The sequence below is a fragment of the Centruroides vittatus genome, unplaced genomic scaffold (genome assembly GCF_030686945.1).
Source record: "Centruroides vittatus isolate TY-2023 unplaced genomic scaffold, ASM3068694v2 contig_1213, whole genome shotgun sequence".
In the NCBI taxonomy this organism is placed as follows: Eukaryota; Metazoa; Arthropoda; class Arachnida; order Scorpiones; family Buthidae; genus Centruroides; species Centruroides vittatus.
The window spans coordinates 1,690,329-1,712,572 of record NW_027120776.1 but is presented as its reverse complement, the minus strand read 5'-3'; the positions used below and the strand labels follow the sequence as shown (position 1 = coordinate 1,712,572).

Here is a 22,244-nt window from a genome sequence, read left to right as displayed (position 1 = left end):
AATATACGTATTTTAATGTGATTTTATGTGCTTTTAACGCTTTTCTAGTGATATTATGACTTCAATGTTTGTGGCGGACGGATTTAAAGTCAAATAAACTGATTTAAACTTGATTTTTATTTTTCCATATACTTTTTTGACAAACGACGTAACTCGAGGTATACCTGTATAGCTCATAAAAGTTAAATCTACCATGCTCAACCTTGTAAAATGTGTTATGACATCAAACTAATTTCAAGTCAATCTTTTTTCAACCCTCTTCATCCTGTGGACTTTTCCCCATGTTTATCACGGGTTCAGCCACTATAGTGGAGAGCAGCCAGGTAGTAAGAGAAAGGCCCGGACTTATCCAAGACAGTCCACTTGTGAGAAATTCCCGAAGATCTCTCAAACCTGAATCGAAGAACATACGTCGATGCCTTTACTCTCTTGGCATCTGGCTGTCATAGTAAGGAAAGTACACTTGATGTCACTAATAGATTTAATTAAACATGGTATCAAATGACAGATAATATTTTAGCACATGATTGTTTCAATTATCTGCAGAATACAAATATTAAATGAGTAATAGCCCTTTAAAACTTTTGCAGTTAGACCTGTCAAACATTAATTCGTTCAATACGTATGTAACATCACAGGGATTAATCATGATTTTGTACACTAGATCGGTGAAAAAAAGACATTTAGCACATCCTAAATTCAGTTCTAGAATTTGCTGTACTAAAATTGCACAAGAAAATCAACACGTGTGAAAATGCTCACGACTGCCAATGGAGCTTTCACTAATTACGATCGTTGCTGCATGTTTCAATGAAGTGTCACGTTAACCTATGAGAACTTGTAACAGCATGCATGTTCTTATATGCAACATATGCTCTTAGAGTGGAGCAGAATATGTTTAAAAAAAAACAAAAACAATTTTCGTGTATAAGAGTATGCTCCTATTTGTGCAGAAATAAAACGTATAGGAATCGAGAGAGAGCCGATTTCTGCTCCGCAAATTTCTTTGATATCCGAAAAATCTAATTTGTATAACTTGTGTCATTGGCAAATTTCCGAATTACTTTGTTTTGGTAACTTAAATCAAAAACATAACTCAATCAACATGAACATAATTTAATTAGGAGGAACAAAACCAAAATTGTGAGAATTATAATAATGTGTCATTTAAATTATCCTCAAAATCTTTTGTTAAATTGTCTGTGATATTACAAGGAATTGCATAATTATGTAAATAACAGAAATGTGGTAACAGAAAATTACTGTCTAGCATTCACAATCTGTACAAATTCGGGTTTCAGTGATGCTCCTCCAACGAGGAAACCGTCCACGTCGGGTTTCTTTGCCAACTCTTTACAGTTGGCTGCAGTCACAGAACCTGAGAAATAAAGAAAAAATCATTATGTTAATCCATTAAAAATAGTGAATTTAAAAACAACACTTATTTTTATTTAAAATCTGAAATTTAAACAATATGTCATGAAATTAGCACAGTGCCCATTTGCCTTGTAAAAAAGCATAAGAACTAGAAATGGCAAGATTCTCATAGGAATTTTTGTTTTTCAGAAAACCACAGCAATGTTGGCATCAGCCTATGGCAAGACATCAGATTTGGCAGGGTAATTTACAGGGACAAAGTAATATGATAAATCTTCAAAGCATAGGGATTTTGGATTTCTCTACTAAGTGGATTTCATTAGAGAAAAGGGAAGTAATAACTTACAGGTCATGTATGTAGTGTTCCAGGTAGATAAGAGATAAAATGTCCAATGTATGAGGAATTGCTTTTCATTGATTGCAGTTAATTACCCAATCAATAAATTTAATGCAACTAGTTGCAATAAAATTAAGGTATTTGTTAAAATAAGAAATACCACAAATGTGTCTTTACTTTCCCTGTTTTACACCAGCAACATACCTAAAACAGAGGTTAGATCTTTTATTTAAGGCTATGACCTCAGTAAATTATGTAAAAAAGACAGAAAATGTCCATTGGCAATTGGATAGCATTCAAAATAAGTTACATTTAAAACATAATAATCCAGGATATTAAAGGTGTTCGTGTCTATTGAAAACAAACGTAGAATTGCACAACCAAATTTGTTCGTTTAAGGCAGAGACATAAGACACAATTGTAATGCCAAAGAGTAACGTGTGGTCAAGTGAAACTGTGAAAGAAACCTTATCAGACCATGGTCTGGGGCAATTTGACCTCAGATACCTTGCAATATAAAAAACCCAAACTATATACAGTAGACCCCCCTATAACACAGAACATATCTACTGTGTTATAGGGGGGGTCTACTGTATACATATCGTACAAATACACAAAGAAATTTTGTATAAAACACAATGGAGGGTTTCTGATATTATCAAAAGCACATTCCTGCACAAGCTCAACTGAACATCCATAAGGTTTTGTGGAGGACTAATCTAACAGACGAATGAGGGTTAACATCAATGCTTTTGACATGTCAATTGCTTCATTTCAAGCAGTAACAGGTTTACAGGTTGGTATTTCTTCCTTGTAACTATCTCTGTCAACTCAAACTTTGAATAATAAATCATCCGACACCAGTTGCTGAGAAAATGTTTATTAAAGAAACATTAACGTTTTCGACCTACTACGATAGGCCATCTTCAGATGTACTGTACCAGAAATTCGAACGTGTTTAACATTTAAACAGCAGAACATTTGAATGCTTTTTACATTTAAATTTAAACAAAATACTGGGTAAATTAATAAATATTAAATCCAACTATATAAAAAACGATGTAAATAATATAATAAAAATAACATATGTAAAAGCAAAATAATAAAATAAATAAAAAATGCCACTAAGTGTAAGGACAGGAGCGGATTAAGAATTTTTATGTTTTAGGTATAACTTCCAGGCGGAAGCTAGTCCATCTGCATCTATGGCATTAATACAACCATCTTTTAGTTTACTTTTATATATTTTGATTTTTTCTTCGTGCATTGCGAGTGATGGAGTACGCATAGTCCTAAGGATAGTCGCTTCATTCCACTTGTGCCATACAGGATAATACTGTGTTGCAGTGCCCTTTGTTGATATCGTATTTGTGCTCCTTAAGTCTGGTAGCTAAATTACGTCTTGTGACCCCAATATAATCCTTCTTAATTCTCAAATGGAATTCTATACATTCTGGTTTAATTATTTTTCCTTTTGTTGAATACGAACATGTTGCTGCAAAATCTTCATGCTCCATGGAACATGATGGAACAATTATAGAGGTATTCTGAATTGCTAATGCTTCATTTATAATAGACAGATTAATTTTGCTACGAATGAATAAAAATTAGTCAAAGGCCCTCCATTCATTGCACCTGTAGCTTGAATGAAATGTTTATGTTAGCACATTAGCAGTTAATAAATGAAATTGTTTCATTTATCACAAAAATAACTGTTTTTAGCTAATTCAATTTCTAAAAACCTTACTACAAGCCACAATTTTTGAACTGTTACACAGTAATGATTTAAATTAAACTATAATTTGGCAATTAATTAAATTATTATCCTAATTATTTACCTAAAAAATGACTTAATATTTATAAGCTGGAATTTTCAAGTATTTTCTTAATTTTGAACACTTTCTGCCCTGTAGACACAAATACCCATCATGGAATCAGCTAAACTCATACAAAATTAGACAGCCAGGTAGTAAGGGATGGAGCCTGACACATCCAAGGTAAACTATTTAAAAAATTCCTCAAGCTCCTCACCCAGATTTAATTCTGGATCTCTATCGTCTAAGTCATTTAGGCAGATGGATAGTAAAATTAATTAACTATTCAGTTATAATGACATTCTATAAGGCATTGAGGGTTTAATTTTGATGCCTCATAAAATAAAATTTTAAAAATTCAAGTATACAGTAGACACCCCTACAACACGGGTTCATATAAGACGGATTCGTATAACACGGCAGAAAACTTGCCATCGTGTTTGTATAACACACTAAAAGAGACTCGTATAACACGATAAAAGAATGAGACAGATTGTCACGGCCGAGCCGACTCGTGTCTCGACAGGATTGGTCAAGTCTGGACCAATAGTGGACAGTGTACAAACCGTTGAGTTTAAACGAGCAGCGGACCTACTAAAAAACATTTATTATTTATTATTATCATCATTTATTATTATTCAACAGGCATAAAAATTATATTTCTATTAATGATGTCTCCAAAGTTTGGCAAATTTTTTGCAGAAAGAATAACTTATTGGGAAACACGTCCGCCGTTCGGCTCGTCGAACGGCGGACGTGTTTCCCAATAAGTTATTCGCCTGCAAAATGGCGTCTTCAAACGATGCGCCCTCGGTAAGTATTCCTACAAATTTTTGTTTATAGCATAGTTTATATAGATTATTCCCAAAAAATTTATACATGTTTTGGAAATGTTTGAGTCCACAACACAGAATTCATATACCACGGAACGTATCTACTGTGTTATGGGAGGGGGTCTACTGTATTACCCTTTCACTTCACCATTTCTTTTTTTTTCTACAAGAACTAATCTCTCAATCTACAGAAATCTTAAATACTAATTATTATTCGCTATTTTTAAACAAATTTAAAAATGCATCTGGGCTAAAATAATTTTTAATAAATTAACTTACCGCCATAAATTATTCTTGTTTTGTTAGATACATCTTCTGAAATATTATCTTTCAACCACTGGCGCAATTGAGCATGAACTTCTTGAGCCTAACGAAAGAAAAACATGTTTAAAATTTAAATAAATATATTGATTATTTATGCAATTAAATACAGAAAGGAATAATAATAACCTGTTCGGGAGATGCAGTCTTTCCCGTGCCAATAGCCCAGACTGGCTCGTAAGCTAGAACAACATTGCTCCAATCTGATATTTTGCCTGAAATTCGACATATTTGAACTGATCAATAAAACATTTGTGTTAAAATTTTAGGTAAATTACAGTTCTGAATGGGAGGATTTGCCCCCACAAATTCTAGTTTCTGGGACAACACAAAAACAACAAAAGGAACTATATCTGTAATCGTGACCCTTCAAGATAGAATATCTTGACTGGGCTGCTCATTAAATATGCAATTGGATTAATGACTCCGATCACACCCCAGTAATAGTCAGTGCAATGACATTTCTCATGTTTTACGAACTCTCGGTCACTTCTAATAAAGTGGAAATCAATTGATTTTTAGCATTATTTTTGAGAAATAGTTTCAAAGTTTTTCACTTTTAGGGTCTTCAAAATTCCAGATAGGCTGATTTCAGTGAGCTAAATCTCACAAAAGGGTCACATGTAGAGCATCCTTTCCTATAGACACATCTACAGCTCTGATAAGGTCCCAAACGAATCATTCAAAACTGCATTTGTACCAAATTTTAGTTATAACGACTTTATCTTACTTGCAATAGCTTTAGTTTGTCGATTAACTACTTCTGTTGTTTTTCCGCCTTCCCGTTCTTCTAAAAGTTCTCCAATGCAAGCAATTACCTTTAGACCTGAAGAAAGTGCATGTGCTACTTTGTCTGCAACTAACTAAAAAAATAAATTTAATTTTTATAATGAATGCATGTAATTTCAACTTCCCAACTTTCTAACTTGGCAAACTTACTTCGTCAGTCTCTCCGAAGACGTTTCGCCGCTCGGAATGGCCAAGGATTACCCAATTTACACCAATGTCTTTAATCATAGCTGGACTGTGGTAAAATATAAAAATTTTTATTAAATATCATCAAATGAATTTTATATTCTCCGTCATATTAATTTTCATTTACAAAACTCAAACATATTATTTTTTTAAATTAAATGTGTACCACTTAAAGACTTCTTTCAAATTATTAACAACTTTTCCAGATATACACTAAGATAGACATTCTATTAGAATGATTCTAACCATTAAAATTTGTGAACATGTGGATGGAATGAAGTAAAACTAGTGACACAAACAGAATTATAGTGAACTGAATGACTTTACATCACATTAAAAGTGGCTGCTGCCTGCAATTAAATGCTTGAACAATGTTCCATACTGTCAGAATAGTGGCATTTACCAGTCAAATATTTGTGTTCAGAGCAACTTGCTGTGAGATTTATTAACCGTCTTTAAAGAAAACATCAATAAAATAATCTGAGGCTATCAAGTCTGACAAGTGAGAAGAGCCACAGAACTGTTTTGGAAGAAGATTTAGATAATCAGATTCCTGTAACTGTTACATATTGCCCCCATCCTGTTAAAAACAGGTTATCACTCGGTGCCATCCAGTTGTTCTGCAAATTCAGCAGACATTAAGTAAATGAAAGTGTTTACTGTTCCCTTAATTAAAGCATGTAGGACCAATGATCCTTTCAGGTGTCACTTTGCATCAAAACATCAATTTTTAAAAGTGAAAGGGACACCCCTTTTAATGTCAAAAAAAATAATTACAGAAAGTTTCAGAGACTAAAAATTTACCACTTGTATTAACATTAAGCTTATATCAATGCTGACTGAAATTATCTAAACAATCATATTAAAGAGTACAGGGTAGCCCTCATACAATACATTTTTGCTCTAACACGTTTCGAGAATTAGAGACATCTCCGTACAAAATCATCACAATTTTTAACTGAAAACACTATCATTCGATATTGTTTTATTCAAGCAAGTATGCATGTTGTCTCATATTTGCCTATGGATTTTAAAATGTTGAAATTTTTAAAGTTGTTTTATGCTTTTCATCCAGTTTTCTTTAATGAGAATGAATTTTCTTCTTTTTTGTCCCAGCTACCTATTCTAGCTTTCCTACAAACCAGATGCAAACCCTATAATGATGTCACTGTCGTTGGTGATAGTGCTTTAAATGAATCCAAAAGTCTGTCACCACATTTTGTTTTTATAGACTAACTTAAAAGTTACTAATAAAAAGATTAAATTTTTAAAATCTCTTAGGCCCTTTGCTGTTTGTGGCATCTTAAGTTTTGTCTTCATTGCTTTCAAACCTTAAATGACTACTATACATCAAAAGTAACTAAACTGTTCTTTTCACAAAACTACTTTAAATCAGCGTTACTGGAAATACTGTTTTAAGTTGGCTGGCTTTCCTCAGTGGCGTAGCATAGTGGGGGCGGCAGGGGCGGCACTTATAGGGGGCGGCAAAATTTCACAATAAATAATATCATCTTGTAAAAATACCTAAATAAGGGGGCGGTGAAATTTTCCTCCGCCCCGGGTGGCTGACACCCATGCTACGCCACTGGCTTTCCTGCAAAACTTTTCATCTCCTGAATTTATATATCCTGTTAATCATTTTCAACATATACTAATAAAGTCTAGTGTAAAAAGTATTTATTATTCATTATTCAAATAATATAAGAATAAAATAATAATCTTAATTTTTTATAATTTGTAAACTATAGCTAATCCAGAAGATCCAAAATGGGAGGAGGCTAACTCAAAAATTAAAAATATTTGAATAATTACAAAATGTTTTATTAACATTTTGCAAGACATTTGTATTAGGGGTTGTTCGTAAATTACATCCGCACTTTTCTTGAAATTTTTACTTCCCCTCTCCTCAGTTTGTCCAAGTTTCTGTAACTTTGATTTATTATAAACCATTAACATAGGCCAAATATGTCCGATAATTCGGCAATCTTTCGGCATTAAATAATTAAAAATCAGGTTACGAGTTGTAATTATGAAAGCTATTTAAATATTTACACAATATAAACAGAATATAAGAAAATTAAATAGGAAATTTATTGAAGGTACTAAATCTGATTGCAAAATTGCACGTACAAAATTTATTGGATATTACATAACAAAGACAATCATTTCATAATTAACATTTTTTAAAATTTATATGTACACATATACACAAGTATATAAAATAATTAACTATAGGATCTGGACCCATCCCATACAGTATTTGCAAGGAACAGGACAACACAACTAGACCCACCTTGTCACTTATTTAAACATTATGGAATTATTACATAAACACATTGCAATGTTTTAAGGTTGTTGCAGTGTGTTTACTAGACCTGGCAGTTGTGAATTACTTTTAAATTCCATTTACTGTATAAAATCTATATAGTATTGAAAGGGATAGCGTCTAAGAGATCTGAACCCTATCCCTTACAATATTGTACAGGAACCCTATCCCTTAATACTTGTATCCTTCACATCTACCTGCTTCTCTGAAGAATTAAACCAGACTTCAGAGCAGCAAACAGATTACTATCTATCATCTTAATCATCCAGCTGGCCTCTCTACAGTCTAAATAAAGCAATGTTTGCAAGTTCTTAGGAAACAAGCTGTCTCGTGTAGATTACACCCATAAAAATGACTGACGTACATTACACCAATACTACCTTTTCAGGTACTATTCCGTTAACTGGGCGCCATTCGATCAAAAGATATCTGATTTGCGTAAACATTTTAATTCAGCTTTCTTTTACATTTAATCATATGTAAACACTAACTGTACAAAAACTTACCATTTCCTTTAAGTTTGTATAAAAGTCAACTACGATGACTGTTGATACACGTTTTATATCGAAAATAATTAGCATATTTTCGCATTGATATAATTAAATAAGTTAAATTTCTACTTCTAGTTGTATATTTTATGTATAACTTGTTATTTGGTTGTAAATTTGAAATTAAAATAACATTAAATGTTAAAATTGCATTTTTAAAATTACTTTCAACCTGCTTTGCATAGTACCAGGTCTCATAATTGTGTCATTCAACACCATGTGGTTATGTAAATTACATTTCTTGATAAAATTGATGCACATCATACATTCTGTAATGTTTTTTTCAAATTTTGTCACAATTGTTCCTTTTGGATAGTTTGTTATTCTTTGATTTAAAATGGATTTTAGAATGTGGCTTGCATTTGTCAACTGACGAAGCAATTGCGTTTCATTTTTCCTACAAATTCAAATCTTACATAGTGAGTTAGGAATTAATTCCAGCACATTTGTTGATTGGAATAATTATGTGCGTTATGTTTGTACCAATTCTTTCATATCTGTAATCATTCTAAAATTAGGTGGTGCAAACAAGAATCGTTGAGGTGTACGGAAGTCGATTTACACATAGAAAACAAATATCAGATGTGTTCTACTGCAGCAGTGGGTATTCGATGGAATTTGCCGTGAGTCGAAAGAGTATTTTTAAGTCGTCGTGCGAGACCATTCTGCTAAAACATCAATTAAGACAACATGAGATAACGTGAAAGAAGGAAGTATAATACTTTCAAATTGCTGGAAATTGTACAAAACTGTAGAGTTAGAAGATGGATACAAATGTTTGTGAGTAAACCACAGGTATAAACTTTATAGACCCTGAAACTTGATGTCATACTCAAAGCATAAAAATAATTATAAGTTTATTCCTTTGCTAATTGTTCATTATTTCATTGTAATTTTAAACACGTGTGAATTACAAAATAAAATATTGATTTCGCTAAAAATGACTGGCGACCAGTTAACGGTAAAGTACCCATTTTAATTTCATCCCATATATAAAGGTCAAAGAGGGCAAATACATTGGCACACCTATAGGGAGGGGTGCAAGTGGCCCTGGCACCCTCCACAGGAAAAGTAACACTAGAAAATTTTCCAAAAATATTTTTCTAATTAAAATTCATTTTTTGTACTTATAATGTGTCGTGTCTTCTATTTCCATACTACTTATGAATTAGCGGCCACATAAGATGGGAATTTTATCAAATTCCACATTAAAAATGTTTTCTTCCGTTCGACTCGGCTCCCCAAGATTAAATCCCAAGCGCGCCACCGGGTAAATAAATACAAACCCTGATTCAAATAGAGAAATGAATCTTCAAATTTACCAGTTTCTTTTAATAATTTAAATATATTCTACACTAGAATTTTCCAACACGGTTAGACTTTAATTATTTTAAGCAAACGGGTAAATTTGGTAGTTTATTTAAATATCAGCTCTTGATTATCATTTCAGAAGCTCCAGTTCATAATCCATTTTAAGGGCTTCAGATCCTGAAGCCCTTAAAATGGATCATAAACTTATTTCATCATTTTATGGGCTTCAGATTTATTAAGAAAGTGAAAAAATTACCTAATTTCTCCAGTAAAGGCACCTTTTTCCACTTTATAACAATTCTGTGCAGCAATGCCAACATTTGCAGGCATTTTTGACCTTGCAAAGTCCAAGTAGATGGAAGGGCATCCAAGAACCACCTCTGCAACAAATCTTATTGTTAAGTACAGTACAATGAGAACACAGGGAAAGTAATTATATTACACATAATCAATTATACCTGTATTTGGATCTAAGGGACCTTTGGACATAAAGCCTACTATTTCTTCTATACCCGCTTTATTTCCGTTCATCTTCCAATTTCCACCGACGAAAAATTTCCTTAGAGACATTTTCTAGCCGGCTTTTCCCTCAATACGACAGATGAGGAATAAGTGTCACCTCTATGACATTCAAGTTAAATGCCCTTGATGCGCGTGACCCTTCGCACACTACATGCTTCTGCACACGTGCGCCATCGACATCGTAATTTCGTATTCATGCATTTTATTATTTCTCTAAAATATATGAGAAAAATATAATAAAAATATTCAGAATATTACTAATAAATTTTTTAAAATAAAAGATTTTAATATAATATGCATTTTTTTTTTTTTTCAAAAATAATTTTGCCGAGTGTCCTGCTTCACCATCCGATCGCCCTGTCGTCAGCCTGGCCGAATCCGTGAAGGGCTTGCTAAAAAAAACAACAGGCCCGCTTAGTGTCCGGAAAGAGCTATAAGAAAAAAACATCTCGTGGAAGAATACGAAGCAACGAACAATTATTTATTGTGACGTCATGGGAATGCCAGACTGCAGTTTTTAAACATATTTTTAATTTATTTAATGTAAAACAGATGCTCTTCACCTCAAATTAGTACTGTCTTGCTCCTGTTTATTATACTTTTTAGTTACCAACGGAGTCGTGCCGGTCATCCATTAACTGCTTTTAGGAAAAAGCATTTGAAATTCGGTTTGCATCGGAAGTTCGTATATAGTTAATCGGGCCTACTGCTCCTAAGGTTTTCACATCTGGTCTCCGATTTCATCTATCCTATTGCGTTCTCAAAATTTAAAAAAGACAGACGGACGACAGTGGGAATTTATAGGTCTACAATTTTTTCAAATTGCAGCCCAATAAAAATTTACGAAGGACCAAGAAATGGTTGGCTGAAGAACAAGTCATCGTAACGAAAGTGGATGAAAGCAGAGCTTTCGTTCTATTAAAAGAAGATACAGATCTCTCATGCATTAGTACATCGTTGACACTGACTGTGAACCGGTCGACGACGGTTATGTAAACAGGTTACAGGCTCGGGTCACAAGGTTTACACATAAAAACCCCGGTCAAGGTGAAATTAAGTGGGGTGTTGCTTTACAAGATACACCTAAGTCATTTACTTTTCGCAAAAACGCAAAAACCGACGTCTTCTCTTAGACCCGTTGTGGATAAGACAAGATCTCCAACTCGACTACTAGAAAAAGCGGTACACAACATTGCATTGGAGCATTTCAAAGATTATACGTTAACTATCAACCCTGCTACTTACCATTATTTATTCTGGAAAACTCGGCCGACCCTTCTTCATATGAAGTGACAGCCTTTCGTGCATTAATAAGACGGGCCTATACATGCCATACTAGTTGGAAAGACACTTTAAAACATCTCAAGGACATAGCTATAAATCATGGGCATAGAAGGAACCTAATACGCAATTTATCTCGCGCTTTCTCCAACCAACAAGCCACTCGCAACATCTTCAACACCCAAGGGATTTCCATCAGAAGTCAAGCATGCAACTCTAACTCCAGGCGCACGGTGATAGAGTATAACCAGCATTTACATACCACATATAGAGAAATTGCTGACAATACATGTACCAAACTTGAATACAAGAGGATCCCCATGATATATAGGTTACTAGCAGACCCGGTCACGCGTTGTTGTGGCTCAAAATGTATCTATTATAAATGTATAACACTTCTCCCGTGGGGGAATTTCAAAAAATCCCTTCTTAGTGTACATTCTCTTGACGTACCCTATTAAAACGCAATCAAACACGCATCTAAAATAGTATAATAAAAGTCGAGTTCTTCACAGTAAGCCTTAATCCTGTCCCTCTCCCCCCAGTGGGGGGAATTTCGACATGTATATTATATAAAAACACGTGCGTATTCGAATGCAACGTTGTGTCAAAATTTTAAAGGAATCGGTAGGAACAAACAAACGTTATATTTTGTTTATATAGATAGAAAATTATCTGCTTTAGTCCATTCTCACAGAAAAGCAAACTTAGGTCGTCGGAGTTGGCGCCAACTGGCCAAAATGGATTAAGGCTTTTATGTTGGCGCCAACATAAAAGCCTTAATCCATATATAAAGATATTTTTGGAAGGGGGAAATGGTGGTCTTCACATATGCCACAAACCTTCGCGGAGTGTATTAAACAACTTCCCAAAGTTTCATGGCAATCGGATAAATGGTGTAGTACAGTGCCGGCCCGAGGCAAGTCTTAGGATGGAGCGAGATCCTATTATGGCGCCCCTTGGTTGCCCCTGATTTATACCAGTGATGCATGCAAGCAAGTAAGTTTGAAGATCTGGACAACATCTTAATTAAGTATCTGTCTAATTTGTCGATTGAAAACAGCCGTACTCGTTGGCACTGCGCTTCTCACAGTACCTATAGGAACAGTTCATATAGAATGAAAAAAGAAATATATGTAGGATTAAGGTTCATTTCTTTATCAAAAATATTACTTTTATAATGAGATAACTCATTGGTATTATTTTAGTAACTAGTAAATGAAAATTTAGTCAATATTCATTGACAAGATCAATAAGCATTATCAACTTTGGTACTGGTACTTATTTATTATGTTCACTAATTAATGTAACGATACTTATAAAATTCTTAACTATTCAGGCTACAGGCTCCTAATAATAACAACAATAATAAATCACCCGGAGAACAAGTTTTTAATTAAATCGCTGCTTACGCACTTTTGCAGTTGCAAATTTTTTTATGATCTCCTCATACGATAATGTCTGAGCTATATCATTTTCAATGGACAGCAAGGCTAAATCAGAAAGCTTGTCTTCTGCAAGAGTCGACCTAAGGTACAGTACTTTATGATTCAATAAAGAAATTATAATTTAAAAAAAAAACTGTTTTCTATTTAATGCAAATCTTGCGTAAATTTTGGGACACCCTTTATAATACAAAGTAGGTATCTCTGTAAAGTATGAAAGAATATCTTAACGAATAAAAAAATACTCACACGTCAGCTGACAAGTGAAATTCACGCAGAAAGCGCGGGAACACGCTCGGAAGTGCTGGCGCTTCGAAATGGACTCGCCAACTAAAACGACAGCACCTGTGGCGGCAACACCCGTGATGTAACTGAGGCGGGGGTGGAACTCCACTCACGCACTCGACCCGCGCGCATCTTAACAGATAAGGCCATTCACATACTGGCCACACGCTCGCAATCGAAATATCGAAAAGTTAAAAAAAAAAAAAATTTCTTCAATTTTTTTACCACTGAGGCGCCCGCTAGGACTTAGCGCCTGGAGCGGCTGCTGTGTTCGCCCTATGTGAGGGCCGGCTCTGGTGTAGTAATGCATGAAGGACAAACAGACAACAGCCATACATTCATTTTTATATATATAGAAGATTATGCAACGGGAAAGACAAGGCCGATGAACGTACAGTAGATCCACAGAGACAGCAGATTCCAAAGGTATTTAGTGTACATTGGGTCCACTAAATGCCAAATACAAAACAGGGTGTAAGAATATCGTTACGCCATTTTGAACAAAAGGCATACCATCGCCCTGTCCTTTTACGCAACTGAGCAAGCCGATCTCCAGAATACCATGTTAATAAGACAATCGTTTCAAACAGATCATATTAGAACCTTAGAAACCTTGGAAATATACAAGACTAGCCTGACTGACAAATGTATTAACTTTAAGGACGGAAAAACAGTTCTTTTTCGAAAAGCCGGGGAAGGCCGACATAAGGTAATATTTATTAAAATATCAAATAACAGGCCGCGTTTACCGCTAGCTGAATGTCCGTCACTACGAGCCGTATCATGGCGGTTACGATTTGAACTAGAATAACATCTTTTTATTAAATTTAATACATTAGATTACGCTTGTATTTTGTTTGTTAATAAATCGCAAATAAGTTATGGTACTGGATGCAATAGGCCTATACGTGTCTTATATTTTCTACTAGGCCTATAACTGTCTTTCAATGTGTAATTGTACATCTTTGTTTTCAAATACTATTGTTTATTGGGTATCGAAAATAACATAAAATATAGTGTACGCGGAAATAGTATCTGTGTTAAAAGATTTTCTCTCTCTAATCCTAATGACAAGAGATCCTGTATATTGTACTACATATATACCTTCTAATATATCTTTTTTTTTCTCATTGAAAATGAAAAATCTGTGTTCAGATCTCATAAATCTTATACTCTAGATTTAAGATTAACACACATTATTATATTGTTCGGCTTGCCGTCAGCTTTTTATTTCTTCTTGATATCATCACGATATAATCGATATAGCAATTTCAATATAATGTAGTACGTAGAATAAATGAATTCTTGGTTCATAGACTTTTGTATTTCTTTATTTATAATTGAAACAACAAACATAAATAAATATTAAAGTATAGAAAAATAATGCAAATTCTGTCACATAAGTGAACAAAACAGTTCAGATCTGTTCAGCACTTCTTGAAGTCGTTTCGAGTTGTTTTATTTCGTCGTCGTGTAAACGTTCGATCAATCTCAGGAATTTATCGAATGAATATTCCCTGTCAATTGTCGAAGAAATGGACAAAGGTCGAGCGTTTTCCTCGACTTCGTCTGGTTCTAATAGAGCTTGTTGCTCAGATTCGGGTGAGAGTGTCTTATCCGGTTTCATTTTTTTCACTTTCTCTTCTTGTCTCTGTCCGACAGGTCGACGTATTTTCTGATTGTAGCAATGTCGTTGGATCAACATGCCACAGAAGGTGATCGTTGTTATTAAAAACAGAATCGACAGCGACATTGTTAATGTTAAATATCGCCTTTTTATTTCTTCGTCGATGGATACGGTTTCCGGATTGTTCGTAACTGGCTCTGTAGCGACGGACTGTTGTGTCAAAATGAGGTCTAATTCTTTCATCTGTTCATCCCTCAATTCTGTTAATTTAGATTCGAGCCAGCTCACCGTAGGACTTAATCGTGGCATTGGTAGTACGGTGATTACTTTGCGAAGGAAGACATTAGAAGGCATTGTCTTATCCCTCTCTGATTTGATCGAGTGTCTTTGTTTCTTCATTATCTTGGGATAATTAGGATTATGTTCAAATCCTGAATGAAGTGTAGATGCCTCCTTTAGCTTATACGAAAATAGATTTAAATTCGCTTCCTTCGCTTGAAGATGTGATTTCTGTCTTTCAAGACGATTATGTTTTGTCCATCTAGGATTGGTTATAGCAATTGAGATAATTTCTTTAAATAATAACAAAAATATTAGATTTCGAAACATATCGAAAGAAAAATCGCAGCGAAGCGAACGCATTCCAATAAAAACGCTTTTCATTATTTCTTTGTAATAATGTTAAACAATACGTCATTTGTTTATTTTTGTTATTGATATTTTAATAAACGCTATTTCGGGTTTTCAAAGAAATCTTATTAAAGCTTATCAATGCCATTTCTTGTCTTTATTAATATTGCTATTAATTTGAATGTTAAGATGACGTGCAATTTTGATATCGTGGCGAATATCTATCTATCTATGTATTTATTTTTTACATTTCACATCGTTAGACGATTTAAAACGAAAGAAAACTGATTTAAATATCCAATGCCATAAGTTTCGTTTATGTCTTTTTTGTAGAATTATCAAAAGATACACCCACCAACATTTAATATCTAATTACAATTGAACGACATCGCCATCCTCTTCCTGTACCGGCACTCTTATGTCAGGTTAGGCAAAGGCTTTTATTCTTTCCAGCCGATTTTTCTCCCGGGATTATCTTATAAACTTTTCCTATTGTATTCAACTCTTTTTAAATATTTTTTTCGTCTGTTCGTAGGCCACCTCCCACTTTCGAATGTCTTATTTTCTGTTCACAAAGTTTCCTGGGTATACTTTCCAAGGCCATTCGTTTTATATCCCCAGACTGAAATACGAAGTACACAAATTATACTTAAATATAAATGGCTTCAAATATGATTTCAGTTATAATATCATCAATATGGTTAGTTCAATCACAAACTTCCTCAATGTAAGCCGAAAGTTTGGGAAATAGAGAAAGTTTCACTTTCATAGACGACTCGATCTCCTCCAGTGTATTCGGGGGCGGATCTACATAGAAACTAATAAGGCTAAGCCCTGGGCCCCAAGTGTCAAGAGCCCACAAAAATTGAATGATTATCGTAAATTTTTAATACTTTTTCATTATAATATATTTCATATATTTCATGTGCAGATATAATAGGCTTTATAATAGTCCATACGTTTTATTCATACCAAATAACGTTTCTGCCTATTGTTTAGTGCTAGAGATAGGCCTATCATTCTTGTTATAACTTTCAGCATGCCCAAAAATTTTGGTCAGGATTCGCCTCCGACTTCGTGGTTTGGGGTAAAAATGTCCAATAAAGGAAATCTGGCTCTTTGTCTAGTAGTGGCGTGCTGTCCACTGAAGCTACGGAAGCACCGCTTCCCTTGTATTTCCTAAAACATAAATACATATTGTGCGACTATTTTCATATTTTAACGTACTTTGAATTAATTAAAATTAATATTTTATTATAACCGCATTATGTATCTTATTACAAATATCTATACTACATGTTTAAAAAATGATAAGATTGCTATTGTATATTCGAATATAAATTCGCATATGCATATTTCCAATGGAGGCGCTGTATTGTCGAATACGGGATAGTTTCCACGGACAGGGGAGACCCTAGCAAGGTTTTTAGGTGGTGCGAAATCTCATTGTGGCCCCTGTAGAGATTAAACTGTACGTAGAGACTAAAGATAACATACATTTTTTACATTATTAATAACTCAGACCTCCAAAAGATAAGCATAGTAGTAGCAACCGTTAAGCCTACACAAATTCCCGTTAGTCCTGCTGTGGTTTCTTCGAACAATGTTTCTACAAATGCTGTTTCCGTCATTTCCACAAATATGAGACACAACTTCGACTTCTAAAAGTACTGGTTCTCCGGTTAAGAAACGCAGTTCACATTGAAGAATCAAATCTTTAACTTTGGAAATGACTAATTTGTATTCTTCTGAATCTGAAGTCGAAGAAGCTGAATTAGACTCATCTTGTATTGAATCTGGTGGTGAAAACGAAGCAGGATCGAATGGTGGTGTTGTGAAAAAAAATGATAAATCTGAGAAGAAAGGAAAAAATTATCCTCAGAATTTTTGTGACAAGTGGCTACAAATGGGAGAATTTAAGACTTGGCTAAGACGATCTACAGTGACCCCAAAAAAAGCATTTTGTGCAGTATGCCAAAAAAACCATATGTGGAAATGTTTGTCACCTTCGACGACATGCCACCAATACAAAATTCAAACAAGCAATGAAGAGCCTGGAAACAGTAAAATCAGGAGGACTACTAGAAGCTTTTCAAAGATAACCAAACTAACAAGAAAAATTAGAAGCTGAGCTGAAATTAGCTATGTTTTGTGTACAGCATAATCTTCCAATGAAGATTATGGATCATCTTCCTAAACTTATCCAATCCGTATGCCATGATTCGAATATTGCCAAAGATCTAAAAGTAGCCCGAACGAAAACAACAGAGCTCATTAAAGAAAAATTATCTGCGGAAAGCCGCGAAGAAATGACTTCAGTGTTACAAAACGTGAAATTTTCCTTAATAATTGATGAAACAACTGATATCTCCTCCACCAAATGCTTGGCAGTGATTTCTGGGTATTTCGATAACTCTTGTGGAAAAGCAAGGATCGCTTTATGAAACTGTTGCAAGTTCAGCAAGCAACTGCTAAAGCTATCTATCGTGCGATGATGGAACTTTTGGTAAATTTAAATATTCCTAAACACAATATGAATGGATTTGGTGCGGACAATGCCTCTGTGATGATGGGTGAATCTGATGGTGTGAAAGCGTTAATTAAAAAGGACAATCCAAATATTTTTGTTCTTCGATGTGTATGCCATTCTTTTAGCTTATGTGTGTCGCAGGCTTGCAACAAACTTCCACGGACAATTGAGGACTTGATTTAAAAAAAGTATGTACGCTTACTTTGCTCATAACTCCAAGAGGATCAATGAACTTAGTGAATTTCAAAAATTTGTAGTTTGTCTCAGGCAAGAGGGTTATCCTGGCAGACAGTAGTCAATAGAACCTTAGAACAATGGAATGCACTCACTCTTTATTTTACAGCAGCTGCTGTGGAAGATAACATACATACAGCACAAAGATTTACAAAATCCCTCTAATAACTTGTATTTACATTTTTATCTTACATTTTGGAAGTCATCAACAAAATGAACCTTAATTTTCAAAGCGAGAAGCCATGTATTACATCACTTCTGCCAAACATATCTTCTCTGTTTAAAACAATTTTGCGCAACTATCTGAAAAAAGTGTATGTGGATTCAACACCGCTGAACAAGATAGACATTCAAAATTCACGATATTTTCAACCATTAGAAACATTATATCTTAGTGCAATGTGCGAAGTTCAGATTGCAAAGAATAAATTCCCTGAAAAAGACATGAAGCTATTTCTCTCAAGCATTCAGTCTTTCTATATTGTTTTAACTGCAGAAATTTTTAAAAAATTTCCTTTTGGTGATTTGATCTTGCAGGAAATTGCAAAGTCGTAGCCAAAAAATTGCTTTGTCTGGAAATGTTAGGTCAGTTGTAAACCTGGTAACATATTTTCCTAATATTGTGCCTAAACGTGAGTATGAAGAGCTGAACACAGAATGGCAATGTCTGCCTGAAATTTGTGATAAGTTAACCAGTTGTGCAGTTGAAAACCTAGAAACTTTCTGGTATGAAGTAAATAAAATTATAGATGACAATGGAGATGTGATGTTTCCAATACTTGGAAAGCTTTCAACAAGTTTGTCGAGTTTTCCTCACACCAATGCTTGTGTGGAGTCTTCTCACAACTTAATTTAATTAAGACAAAGCTCCGCAATAGACTTCAGGTTGACACTTGTAACTCTTTACTGCTATGAAAAGACTTATTAAAAACCCAAAACCGAAAATGTTACGATTGGATCCCAGAACTCACCCAATAGCTATCCACGATACTAAAACAGAAGGGAATGAAGATGTAGACGACGTAATATATCTGTTCAACTTGTAAGGTAAGATTTGTATTGTTTTTTATACCTGTAGAGTTGATTTTGCTAATTTTATTAAAGAAAGTTTTGTCTTACTATTATTTAATTTAATGAAGTGCCTATGTGTCAGATTGAAAGTGTATATATATATATATATATTATGATGGTATATTAATATCAAAAGCAAACAACCATAGAAATAGTACACTTTTTGAAGGAGCTTCAGTACGTTTTGAAATTTCATTGTGGCAACGCTGCTCTGAACATCTGGAATGCAGATGAAACAAGCCTGTTTAATTAACTAGCATTGTCACGTTAGTTGCAAAAAAGAGTAAATACTAGAGCTGAAAGGAGAGACCTGACATGGGATGAAAAGTGTGTGAGGGTATGCCATGTCTGTGTACATAGGGGTTAGATAAAAGTTTGATATTAATCTCAATCCTTTGTTCTCCATTTTTACTGTCTCTAGAACTTTCTCATTCATTCTTTCTCTACGGGTGGGGCAACCTCATTCCAAGAACTAAAGGGGGAAACAAACGAAAGTAAAGCCCCAAGGGTGTCAGGAAATAAAAAACGGACATTCTTGTGCTAGCGTTCGGTGGAGGCAGACGGTGAAAGAAGGTCGAGATCGTCTATTAGCGGGACGAAGGGACCTTAAGTTGTCTGCAAGAAGACGAACGATATAGACTGACGACAAAAATCAAGAGATTTCTGATAATACTTCGGGATTATCAGGTCGGAGATATGGAGAGGACAGTGAAAAGCGAATTGAGCGCAATTCCCCGTTTTAGAAGAGACGGAATCTACGGAAGACCCGGGTACCCCACCAAATCTTTTTCTTCTTCTTCTTATCCCTTCCCTTCTCTCTTCCTTTCCTCTTCTTTTTTGTCTAGTTTGTAAGTTAGTTTAAGATAGGGTAATTGTGCATATTAAGGGAATATGAATTTTTTTAATTATGTTATATTAAAAAGAATGTATATTTAATAGTCGTTCGGAAAACGCATAACGTTTTTCCGTCCGACCCGTATATAAAGAGCTATAAACAAAAAATCATAGAACTACTTACCGATTGTGCCCCGTTCGAGACGCCATTACTTAAGCTTGCCGTCGTCGTGGAGGTGCACACTGGACGGCGGATGCACGCGAAACGTATCACGTGACCCAATTTCAACGTCACTCTGTCACGTGACTAGGTCTCTGACGCGTTTCTGGCAGCTTTTCTTCTCGCGGAATAATCCGTTCTCTTTGCACTAACACGTCATAGAGCAAACCACGTCTTATTTCTTATTATTAACACGTGATTAACTCTTGTCACTTAGAACAGCTCGCGGGCTACAGTTTGACAGCTTTGCCTAGTTACGCTTTTCTAACATCGTAACGTTCTATATCCAAATCCCAGTTAATATTTGACATGGACGATTTATTTCTCGATGTTAACTCCGTAAAAACAGAACAAATGAAATAATAAATAATCGAATTACTTTAAAATTCAGATTAAATGCTATAAAACTATGAACTTAATATCTACATTTACAAACATATATGTCTTATATAACTAATCTAATTTTAAAATCTAAAGTTATATGACAATAATTAGTATTGATCGCATATTTTACATACAGTAACTTATATATTATTGTTAAATAACTTTGCATTTTAAAATTAGAAATAAAACATGCATGCTTGTAAATTTAGATAATACATTTATAACTATAAGCATTTAATCTAAATTTTAAAGTAATTCGGTTATAATGTTAAATTAATGAGAAATATAAAACAAAAGGAACAGTAGTGCATTTATTAGAATAAAGAAAAGTTTGTACAACAAAATATGATCTTAATCGTCTTTAAAAGATGCGTTTGTCAGCAGATTTCGATCGTTGGTATACCTAAGGGTTTACCAACGGTGACACTAAGGGTTTAAATTACAAAAAACCTGTAGCTTTTAACACTAAGTAGCAGACGGCCGGAATGGCCGAGTGGTTAAGGTGGCAGCCTACCGCTCTGGGGACCCGGGATCGAATCCGAACGGGTCGAATAATCCCCAGGAATTTTTCGGGGGGTGGTCCGTTCGGATAGGTCGGGCCCCGTTCCTCACCACCCGGTCGCCCCATCGTGGGCCTGGCCGAACCCATAATGGGCCTACTATAAGAGGCCCTCTTAGTGCCCACAGGGTGGAAAGAGTTAAAAAAACAAAAAAAAAAACACTAAGTAGCATACAAAAATAATTCAGCATTGGAAGTAACGCCATCAACAAAAATTTTGTCAACCGAAAGGGAACTGTTGAAGTGTCTTTTAATATTAATAAAATGTAGTTAATAATTACGCTAAAAGTATACAAACAGTGGCGTGCCGTCATTGGAAGCGGTGGAAGCGACGCTTCCACCTTCCAATGACCTTTCCTTGTATTTTCTAAAATATAAATTTTCATATTTTAACATACTTTGAATTAATTAAAATTAATATTTCTATTATAACCGCATTATATATCTTATTACAAATTTCTATACTACATGTAAAAAAAACGATAACATTGCTATTGTATATTCGAATATCAGTGGCGGAAGGAATGTCGAAACCGAGTCAGCAGCCAGATTATAGGCATTGGCGCATGCGCTTTACAGAGCACCAACCTCACGGTTTAGCTGGTGGAAGCTATATACGTATAAAGCTTCCAATTTTATATTCCGGACAGGTTCTGTGCTGTTAGCCGCCTGCCTGCTAGATATTTGGCCGCCCTCGCCCGATTATGTGAATCATGAGTAGACTAGATTTATAACTTAACCCGACAGATAGGAGTTTACTGGCATGTTTTTATGATAGTT

General features: G+C 34.6%; 2 protein-coding genes across 2 annotated transcripts in view; both read right to left on the bottom strand.

The window, feature by feature from the left end:
• LOC136986341 (meiotic recombination protein REC8 homolog) overlaps positions 1-22,244 on the bottom strand; it is a 220,354-nt gene that overhangs the window by 169,173 nt on the left and 28,937 nt on the right. The gene's annotated exons all lie outside the window — the stretch shown is intronic.
• Tpi (triose phosphate isomerase) lies at positions 1,097-10,523 on the bottom strand. Its single transcript, XM_067283455.1, has 7 exons — positions 10,301-10,523; positions 10,099-10,222; positions 5,622-5,706; positions 5,413-5,545; positions 4,812-4,897; positions 4,641-4,728; positions 1,097-1,378 (listed from the first exon to the last, which is right to left on the bottom strand). Exons 1-7 carry the CDS (start codon positions 10,410-10,412, stop codon positions 1,260-1,262), a joined length of 747 nt encoding a protein of 248 aa, XP_067139556.1. The 5' UTR covers positions 10,413-10,523; the 3' UTR covers positions 1,097-1,259.